The following is a 9,942-nucleotide window of genomic DNA, read 5'->3' on the forward strand; positions in this document are numbered from 1 at the left end:
TGTACACGTTAAGCTGCCGTCCCCGAAAGACCTCAAAATACCATGGCTTAACCCAAGTGGAAGTTGAATATTTCTCTCCCGTGTGCCGAGCCCTGGGGATGAAAATGTCCTCTCCAGCAGCTTGGCCGTGTGCTCATCTAAAATTCTGTTGCCACGGAAGAAGGGGAGAACGGATTGTGGGGCGGGGGGTCACCTCGCCATCTGCCAAGTTATTACTGCTATTCCTGGCATCATTTCTGTGGCAGTCACGGCGTGTCGGGGTCCCCAGCTCCTCTTCCAGGTTCAGTACTCCCCTAGAAAGATTGACGGCTGAGATTTATTACAATGCGAAACCGAGGGGAGAAGGCGCAGGGGATGACGTCTGGAGGGGATCAGGTGTGGGTTCCCGAGTGTTCTCTTCGCTGTAGCCACACCTCACGGTGCCCTTAATTCCTCTGGTGTTGAATCGTGACGACACCTGTGAAGGGCTGGCTACTAGGGACTCCCTGGAGACCATCTACCTGGGGTTTTTATTGGGTGCTCGTCACGTAGGTCCCCTCTGCCTCGTACAAACCCAAATTCCAGACCCCAGAAGGAAAGCAGGTGTTCAGCTGTACCATCCCGTTTGCACAGACAGCCGAGGCACCTTGAGCCCCCTTTAGAGCTAACCTTTGCCCAGGAACATGCTGGGAGCTGAATTCCCAGATGCCAGCCGAGAGCCGGCCTTGCAAGCAGGCCTGTCTGTGGAGAGTCTCAGGCCTGCTGTGGTCATTCTTCTGCGCAGATGCTAACACACGCCCGGGTCGTGCAGTTCTTCCTGACCCCCGGCGTGTCTGTCTCTGTGCTCTACCTGCCACCAGGAGTGGGAGGAGCGGCGGCGGCAGAACATCGAGAAGATGAACGAGGAGATGGAGAAGATTGCAGAGTACGAGCGCAATCAGCGGGTCAGTGCCGTGGGTATCCCGTGGCGGGGCGGAGCGGCCGGGGCCCTGGTGAGCCCTCCAACCCCCGCCCCCCGCAACTCCCTGTGCCCGCAGGAAGGTGTGCTGGAGCCCAACCCGGTGCGGAACTTCCTGGACGACCCCCGGCGACGCAGTGGGCCCCTCGAGGAGCCTGAGCGGGACCGCCGGGAAGGCAGCCGCCGGCACGGGCGCAACTGGGGGGGCCCCGACTTTGAGCGGGTGCGCTGTGGCCTGGAGCAGGAGCGGCAGGTAGGTGCTGGCGGCTGGGACACCAGTCTGCAGCCGGTCTGTCCTTCCTGTGGCATATGTTGATCGGGGGTGTGCCCGAGCGCCGGGCCCAGTAGGGGCCAAGACAGCAGGGAGGGGCAGCCTCCCCACCCCGTCTTTCAGCCCTAAGCTGATGGTCTGTTCTTGTGCAGGCACCATGGGGCTTTCCTCTTAGAGCTTTATGGCACCTTTTGGACGATGTTCTCTCTTGCTCACGTCAGTGATGTTTATTGGGACCTTTTGGGTGCTGGACGCAGGCAGGCTCAGGTGCTATGGCTGAGTCTTGTTTTGTTGTTGTTTTTGTTTGTTTGTGTTTTTAAGATTTTATTTATTTGACGGGTGTCTGTCTTCAGCTCAGGTTATGATCACAGGGTCCTGGGATCGAGCCCTACATCGGGCTCCCTGCTCAGCAGNGCTTTTCCCTCTCCCACTCCCCCTGCTTGTGTTCCCTCTCTTGCTGTGTTTCTCTCTGTCAAATAAATAAATTAAATCTTAAAAAAAAAAAGATTTATTTGAAAGAGAGAGCACGAGCGGGGAGGGGGTAGAGGGAGAGTGGGAAGCAGACTCCCCGCTGAGCAGGGAGCCCGACGAGGGACTCGATCCCGGGACCCTGAGATATGACCTGAGCCAAAAGCAGGCGCTTAACGACTGAGCCACCCAGGCGCCCACTGGGACTGAGTCTTAAGGCCAAGCCCCTGCCCTGATGAAATTGATTGGGGGGGGGGGCACTGTATAGACGAACATACAGTAGGGTGTCAGGGAGTGCCAGACGTTGTGAAGAAAGATCCAGCAGGGAGAGGGGATAGAGTGGGATGCTACTTCAGAGAGACATCTGGGATGGTCTCTCTCTGTGGAGGTGCCACGTGAGCAGACCTGGTTCCAGCCTCCGCCCTGTCGCCTCCCCCTGTGACCTTGAGCACGGCCCTACTTCAGAGCAGTGGGCATGGGGGAGGCTGGTGTGGGCCGGCTTGGGGAACGGGGCCCTGACTGCCTGTCTGTGGGTGGGCAGGGCCGCCGGGCCGGCCTGGGTGGCACTGGTGACATGACGCTGTCCATGACGGGCCGGGAGCGGTCGGAGTACCTGCGCTGGAAGCAGGAGAGGGAGAAGATTGACCAGGAGCGGCTGCAGAGACACCGCAAGCCCACCGGCCAGTGGCGGCGGGAGTGGGATGCTGAGAAGACTGAGGGGATGTGAGTGTCCCCTCTGCTTGCCCCTGTCTGGCTCCTTGACCTTGACCCTGACTTACTCCTTTGTCTCTCTGTGGTGTCCCGCCGTGTGTATCCGTTAGCAGTCGCTGTGCTGTGTAAACCACGACCAACTCCGGCGTATAAAACCATTTCTTTTCTTTCTTTCTTTTTTCCTTTTAAAGACCATTTCTTTCTTATGTGTTCACAGGCAGCCGGGTTTGGCTGATCCAGGCTGGGCTTTAAGCTGTGGGTCCAGCTGGGCTTGGCTCCCCAGTGCAGGCTGAGCTCAGTTCTGCTCCCTGTGGGTTCATTCTGGGGTTCAGGCGGGANTCTCCGGAGAAGGTGCCGGTCATGGCATTGGCAGATGTGCGGGAGGGAGGTGGACACACTTCCCATTCTGTTAGCGACAGACCCAGCTGCTCTCATCGGTGGTAGTGCGGTAGTGTCCCGGCCAAGGGCACGGAAGGAAATTCTGAACAAGGAAGGCGTGAGGAAGGGCGAACAGTGATTAGACCTTGAAATCGCACCCCTGCCCCCAACCCAAACTGCTTATCCAGGTGGCACTTTGACCCTTATCTCACCGGGTCCCCTTTCGGGTCCCAGGAAACATCCAGTTAGTCCAACTTAAAGCGAAGCTCTAGTCTGTGTCATTGACAGGAAGGCCGACTTTCATACCAAAAAGCCGGCCAATAGCAATCTTAAGATCTGCAGCTGTAGTTTATTTATTTTATTTTATTTTTTTAGAGCGCGAGAGTGGGAGCTGGGGGAGGGGCAGAGGGGGAGAGAGAGAGAAATCCTCAGACTGTGGAGTGCAGAGCCCCACACGGGGCTCAATCCCACGACCCCAAGTTCATGACTGGAGCCGAGATCAAGAGTCAGACGCCCAACCGACTGAGCCACCCGGGCGCCCCTACTGTTGTCATTTTTATGGCGTCCCGTACCCTTTGCTGCTTTGGAAGTTTTCACGCCAGTCACGTTTATTGTTGGCACTGGCTGGAGAGAGAGGCTGTTGTCTGTGTGCCCAGTGGTTAGAGCATTCGTTTGTGGATTGTGAGCCAAGCTTGTGCAAGTGTGAGGAATACTTTGCACAGATACTGTAGCTGATCTGAGGCTTTTAGGGAGACGTTCTCAGGGTTAAGAGTGAGAGTAAGTCATGGTTTATCCTCTTGTGTCCCAAAGGCAGCCTGCAGCAAGTCTCATTAATGCACGCGTGCTTTGATTTCGTCAGCAAATGTTTCTTTTTTAAAAAAAGATTTTATTTATTTGAGAGAGAGCGCACAGGCCGGGGGAGGGGCAGAGGGAGAGGGAGAAGCACGCTCTCCACCGAGCAGGATGCCCCAGGAGGGACTCGATCCCAGGACCCTGGGATTACGACCTGAGCTGAAGGCAGCTGCTTAACCGACTGAGCCAGTCGGCAGATATTTATTGAGTCCCTCCTCTGTGTCATGAAAGGTGATGGGGATACAGTAGTGAACAAAACACTTCTGCCTTCTGGGAACCTAGAGTCTAGTTGGAAAGGTGGGCACTAGATCCAGTGGTAGGTCACGAAGAACAGCGAACAAGAGTACAGAGAGGGTTGGAGGCTCGTTTTAGACTTCGGTGATATGTATATAATAATATGTGATTACTTTAGACAAGTGTTTTGGAGGGTCTGAGCTGAGTCCTGGAGAGAGGTGAGGGTGCAGGCCACTGAAAGGTCTGGGGAAGTGTCCCAGGAAAAGCAGGTGCAAAGGCCCTGAGGCAGGAGCTCTGTGTGGTAGGAGACTGCTTAGCCGGGGAGATGGAAGACAGTGATAGGAATTGAGTCCAGACCGGAAACTGGGGGTCATGTGCTTTCTAAATTTTTGTTTCCAGTGGTCAAATACTGAGTTTTTTCTCTCTTGTATTTGTCACTACAATGTCAAGTTCGCTTCTTGTCCATCACCTGATCCTGTCTGCTTTCTAATCAGTAACCCCCTCTGGTTGACCATCTCTCCTTCTATGATCTTGATTTCTGACCCTGGCCCCCATCTCTCTCCCTACCCCTCTTGCTCCTGCTGTTCCCCCAGCTGTGTTCTCACCCCCTCTTGTCCCCAGGTTCAAGGATGGCCCAGCTGCTGCCCTTGAGCCATCCCACCGCTATGGTGAGTAGGTGTCCTCAGGTGGGGTGGGGCAGCTGGCAGGGCCAGGCATGGGGGTGACTTTGTGCCATGCCCCCCATCCCTGTTTCTTCCTGGGTTCTGTTGCAGATGACCAGGCCTGGACTCGGCCCCCCAAGCCCCCTACTTTCAGGGAGTTCCTGTCCCAGCACAAAGCTGAGGTCAGCCGCAGGAGGAGGAAGAGTAGCCGACCCCAGACCAAGGCAGCCCCTCGTGCCTACAGGTGGGGACACCCCTTCCCTTGGCCTGTGAACACCCCATGCCCCCAGCAGGGCTGTTTGGCTCTCTCCATGGTTGTTCTGACTCCTGTATGTGGGGGCAGGTCTGTGCTATCTCGTCTCTGTCTGTTCTCGGCTACTTGTCTCTCTCTGGGTCAGGCTCTTGCTTTTCGGGAGTTGGGGCCTAGCTCTCTGCTTTATCTCCATCTCTCCCTTTGTCTCCTTTCACTCATTTTCTCTTCTGCAACCTGGTGCCCCTCTGTTTGTCCCTGACAGCTGGGGCCACACGCCCACCATTTCTTCCTCAGCGCTCCAACATTCAGGCTCCTCACCTGGAAACCGACAGCCCCCTCGCGCCCTGAGCTGAATTTTGTAGTTCTTCTCTGGGGAGGACCTGGAGGTGGGAAGCCCTTTCTTCCCAGGCACCCAGGCCTCACCCCTTTTCTCTGTCCCCTCCAGTGACCATGATGACCGCTGGGAGACGAAGGAGGCAGTGTCCCCAGCCCCTGAGGCCCCACAGCCCACTCCACCTGAGGAGACACCCACACAGGTAAGGCGGGCTGTCATCTCTGGGCACGGGGCGTGGGGGTGCTCAGGGCCCACCCCTTCTCCCCGACCTGCCTTGTGTTCCCCACAGCCGCTGGAGACCCCAGCTCCTCCTGCCCACCGGCCCCCTGAGGATGAGGGGGAGGAGGTCGAGGGGGAGGAGGACGAGGGGGAGGATGAGGAGTGGGAAGACGTGAGTGAGGAAGAGGAGGAAGAGGAGATTGAGGAAGAAGAGGAGGCTGATGAGGAGGAAGAAGAACCAGCCCAAGACCATCAACCCCAAGAGGCTGAGCCCACCGGAAGCCCTACCAGAAGCCGCACCGGAAGTCCCACCGGTGAGCAGGCTGACAAAGAGCAGTCCGGGCCAGAGGAGCCCCCGCCACTGCCCCAGGCCCCTGCCACGCCTTCTAGCCCCTTTTCACCCCCTGGGGACCACCAGCCCGTGTCTGACTGGGGTGAAGAGATGGAGCTGAATTCTCCCCGGGATGCCCACCCGGCCAGTGCCCTGTCTGCGGGTGAGGCCTGGCCTTTCGGAAATGCATGAAGCTGGCTGCTTGTGTGTGTGTGCTCGAGGGCTGCACTCGCAGGGGGGAACGTCAGGGGCTGGGCCCCGGGACCCTGTGTGCCCCACCGCCCTGGTGGCTAGGGAGGACAGTCCATGCCTGTCTCTGAAATGCCCCCCCCCGCCCCTGCTCTGGGCCACAGAGCCCCCTCCCCAATAAAGAGTTCACGTCCTCAAATGATATTCCCCAAGTGTGTCCTTGAACACCCCTCACCCCCCCAGGGCCTTCTGTCAGGGTGGGGGGAAATTTGGAGGGGTAGGGGCTTGACTGGGCCTCCCCCTTCCCCAGGAGGTGACCAGCCAGCCCCTGCCTCCCTGGAGAGTGGGCCCAGCCTCCCAGGAACCCAGAAAGCTGAAGAGGAAGGGTCTGAGGCAGCTCCAGGTGGGGGAGTGGATGGGGCCTGAGATGGCCTTCTTCCTTCCTCTTTTTCTCCCTCCGGGGCTTAGGGGAGGGTTTGGGTAGAGTAGGATAGAGTGGAGCTGGGTACGTGGGGGTAGCGGTGGACCTGGGGATAAGGCTACAGTGCTAGGATATTGTGAGACTGGAGGCAAGGTCAAGGGGGTGGAGCTAAGTGGAGAATCTCTGGGGCGCTAGGGTGAGGAGAGGTGAGGAGGTGGAGCCAGGGTGGGGTTGGGATTTGGAGGTGGACCCCAGGGGTTTGAGGAAGTAATCTAAGAGTAATGGGGCGGGGCTAGGTTCAAGGGGCAGGGCTGAAGGCAGGACTAGGAATTTAAATAGGTCAAAAGTAAGAATGGGAGAGGGGTAGAATCATGGATGTAGCTGTGGGCAGGATTGGAGTTTTGAGGTCTAACCAAGTAGGGTAAATTAGAATAGAAATGCAGATTCCATTAGAATGTCCGGCCCAACCCCGTCTCCACCTCCATCACCGCAAGCCAGGTTGCCAACCAGGGACCTTCCCAGGAGCGGGGTTAGAGTCTGGGGCAGAGCCAAGGAAGATCTGGTCAGCACTCTGGTGGGCAAGGGCAGAGAGGGACAGGTTCAATAGGGCGAGCGTGATGGAATTAGTTTATGCCCGTGGGAGCGTGCGGGGGCGGCTGGGGTGCGAGAGGACAGAGTTTAGGGTGACCATAATCTCGCTATCCCAGATGATTTTTCTCGATTGTAAACAGGGTTCTGTTGGGGTGCATGCAGCTTGTGGGTCCCCTGTGAAGATTAAAGGAGTCTGAGGCCCATAGACCACTTAGCTCAGGGCGACTGCAGCCGGGCTCAGTTGGGATCAGAGACGGAACTGGACGGAGGGTGTCCGGGTGGAGGGTGGGGGGACCGTCCCCTCCGCTGACTGCCCCTTCTCTCCCCAGAGGCGGGCACCGAGGGCCAGGAGACCGCGGAGATCACCGACTTCCAGAGGGTGCGTTTCTGCAAGGTGGTGGCGGCCGCTCCGCCACCGGGGGCCGCCCGCTGACTGCGCCCGCCGACTGTGGCCTCCGCGCTCTGCACTAACCTCCCGCCGCCTTGCTCCTCTGTCCTCTGCTTCCGTCACACTCCCGCCAGGAGAGGGTTAAATGTAAGGGGGGCGGAGCCAGGGACAGTGAACGGGGTGGGGCCAGGGCAATAGTCCAGTCTCACAAATCGGGGGCGCCGTGGCACCGGGAGGGCTGAGACGCCCCCGAGTTACCCACCTAATGGAAGCCATGGGGGGCTAGGTGCCGGTCCCCAGGCCTAGATTGCCGCCTCCTGGAGTTTACTTCTGGGGCCTGGCCGATAGCGGGTGACTCTTCCACAGGACTCGGAATTACTCGGCCACCGGCCCCGTCTCTTATTAAACGCAGTGCTTCCGCTAACCTTTGAACTGTGTTTCTGGCGGGGCAGGCTGGGTTGCTGTGCTTGGCGGGCTTTTCCGTGGCGGAAGAGGCGGGAGGAAGGGGTCTTCCTTCCTCCACTACCCTGATACGTCNTCCCTCCCCCCCCCCTCCCGCAGGCCTCCCCGAATTCCTGAAGACGCTGCTGGGAGGGGACTGACGCTTCCCCGCCTTGATGGGGTGGGGGTGGCAGGAGGGGGTTAGTCTGGATTCCCAGGCTGCGCTCTCTGCTCCCCGGAGACCGCTCTGGATCCCATGGCTTTAGGGAGAGGGAGAAATTCAGGGTGGTGGGGAGGAGTTGGGGAAGGGGCGTGATTGGGTTGTGGGGCAGAGCTGGAGCTTCGGGGTGTGTTTAGACCTCAGGACACTTAAGTACTAAGAAGGTCCCGCCGGGGGCGTGGTTAGGATGCCTGGGCGGGGCCAGAATTCTGGTGGATGGAGTTAGAACATAGGACGCCCGTAGATGTGGGATGGGGCCGCGAGAGCCGGTTAGGATGGGAGTTCCTGATGAGGGTGTGGGGTTCAGCCCTCGGTCGAGGGCGCGTTCAGTACGGTGCTAGAACCAGTGGAGTGAGGCGGAGGAAAGGGGTGGAGTCTGGACTAGAGAGCGTGGATCTAGGGAGAAAAGTGGGTGCCTTCGAATGCTAGAGTCGAGTCTGATTCAGAGAAAGGCAAGTTAGAAGCGGAGCGGGCCTGCGGCTAAGGAAGGGGGGGGTTGCTTCGTGAGGCCTGAACCTCGCAAGGTCGTGGGGCTCGGAGGCGGGTCTAGATGCCCGGGAGAAGTCTGAGCCCCGAAAAGGGACGAGGTTAGGGCTGGGGGAGGAGGCCAGAAAGGGGAGGGTGGGGCCAGGCGCTGGGCGGGCTCGCGGGTAAGAGGTGTGGGCATCACACCGAAGCCTGGCGGTAGTCGAAAGAGCAGAGAGCTGTCTTCGCAGGCCTGGGGCGGGGTCAGAGCTAAGTGAGGGGTGGGGTCGGAACACTAGTTAAGCCTTAGCTTGTAATGGTTGGCTGGAGAATGGCGAGGGGGAGGGCCCAGAGCGCGGAGGAGACCCGCCCTCTCGGGGGCGTGACTATGCTGGCGGGGGCGGGGTTGGACGAGGTAGACTTAGAACGCGGAGGCGGTCCTCTGAGGGGGTGGGTCTGGGGAGGGGCGGGCCCAGGGGCGGGGGCGGGGCCTGCGCGGGCCGCTGCGCGGAGCCCAGTGGGCTGCGGGGATGCGGGGCACGAGCTGCGTGGGCGGCGGCGGCGAGAGCCCGGGTGGCGCCGGGCTGAGCGAAGGCCCGCGGGGCCGCTGGCTGCGCCTCGCCCCGGTCTGCGCCTACTTCCTCTGCGTCTCGTTGGCTGCAGTGCTGCTCGCCGTCTACTACGGTCTCATCTGGGTTCCCACGCGGCCCCCCGCGGGCCCCGCCGGCCCGCCGCCCAGCGCGCAGTCCCCTCCGTGCGCCGCCCGTCCGGGCGCGCCGCCTGCCCCGGCGCCCGCCGCTGCCTCGGTCTCCTGCCTCTTGGGAGCCCCCGGCGGGCCTCGACCCCAGCTCGAGCTGCCGCTCAGCCGCCGCCGCCGCCACAGCGACCCCAGCCGCCGTCCGAACCGCCAGACACCCAGGGAGACGCCGGAGGCCTCGGGGGGGTGAGGACCTGGGTAACCCTCCCTTCCACCCCAAGCTGGATCGCCGGCCCTCGAGAGCCCGGCGCCCCCACGGCGGATGCTCCGTTACCCGGTTGGGCCCGGGCTCCCTCTTCATGACATCGCCTAGCGTCTCCGGAGTCGTCATCCAGAAGAATGGGGGGGCCAAGGGGAGCTGGCCCGGTGCCTCGCTCCTCTGCCGTCAGGCCGGGGTCCTCCATCATCTGGCAGACCCCATCCTGACCTCTGCCTCCTGACACCCTCTGTAGGATTCTGAGTACGAGCCCATAGCCCACCGTTCTCCTCTCTGAATCTCCGTGTCCATACGTCCCCCTGCAATAAACTCCAGCCCCAACTGTCTGGTGCTGTGTTTGTTGTATTGTTTGCGAGATGTCTCCCCTTTCAAGTTTGTGAAGGGAAGGTCTTCTGGCGTCTGATCTTTGTCTCTCTTGCCCTGGTGGGTTGGGTGGATTCTCCCCTGACCTGGGTGGTGGTGAGGGATGGGGGGCGGTCCTTCTCCCATCGCCATCGTGTCGTTTTTGGGGGGGAGAGGAGGCTTATCTGCAACAGGGCAGTTGAAGGTCAGACAGTGTGAAGGACTTCTCAGCTTTCTGTTTACCTGGAGCAGAAGAGGAGT

At 59.9% G+C, this 9,942-nt stretch overlaps 2 protein-coding genes and 1 long non-coding RNA gene across 3 annotated transcripts in view; all 3 read left to right on the forward strand.

The window, feature by feature from the left end:
• Positions 1-6,038, forward strand: part of CCDC9 (coiled-coil domain containing 9) — a 14,232-nt gene extending 8,194 nt beyond the window's left edge. The window contains exons 8-12 of the mRNA XM_040634216.1: positions 2,218-2,399; positions 4,473-4,519; positions 4,625-4,757; positions 5,212-5,302; positions 5,390-6,038. Coding sequence (XP_040490150.1) covers positions 2,218-2,399; positions 4,473-4,519; positions 4,625-4,757; positions 5,212-5,302; positions 5,390-5,842 — 906 coding nt within the window. The 3' untranslated portion in view covers positions 5,843-6,038. The remainder of the gene's footprint in view (positions 1-2,217; positions 2,400-4,472; positions 4,520-4,624; positions 4,758-5,211; positions 5,303-5,389) is intronic.
• Positions 6,039-6,308: 270 nt separating this feature from the next.
• LOC121103513 lies at positions 6,309-7,833 on the forward strand. Its single transcript, XR_005835792.1, has 3 exons — positions 6,309-6,822; positions 7,181-7,230; positions 7,801-7,833. It is a non-coding gene; the product is annotated as an uncharacterized LOC121103513 (long non-coding RNA).
• Positions 7,834-8,873: 1,040 nt separating this feature from the next.
• Positions 8,874-9,665, forward strand: INAFM1 (InaF motif containing 1). The gene has a single exon (XM_040633055.1). It carries the CDS (start codon positions 8,896-8,898, stop codon positions 9,310-9,312), a length of 417 nt encoding a protein of 138 aa, XP_040488989.1. The 5' UTR covers positions 8,874-8,895; the 3' UTR covers positions 9,313-9,665.
• Positions 9,666-9,942: the final 277 nt, after the last annotated feature.

This window comes from Ursus maritimus, unplaced genomic scaffold (assembly GCF_017311325.1).
Source record: "Ursus maritimus isolate PB19 unplaced genomic scaffold, ASM1731132v1 scaffold_19, whole genome shotgun sequence".
In the NCBI taxonomy this organism is placed as follows: domain Eukaryota; kingdom Metazoa; phylum Chordata; class Mammalia; order Carnivora; family Ursidae; genus Ursus; species Ursus maritimus.

Excerpts from the sequence above, each read along its gene's own strand:
- INAFM1 (XM_040633055.1), top strand. The coding sequence starts at position 8,896 with ATGCGGGGCACGAGCTGCGTGGGCGGCGGCGGCGAGAGCCCGGGTGGC.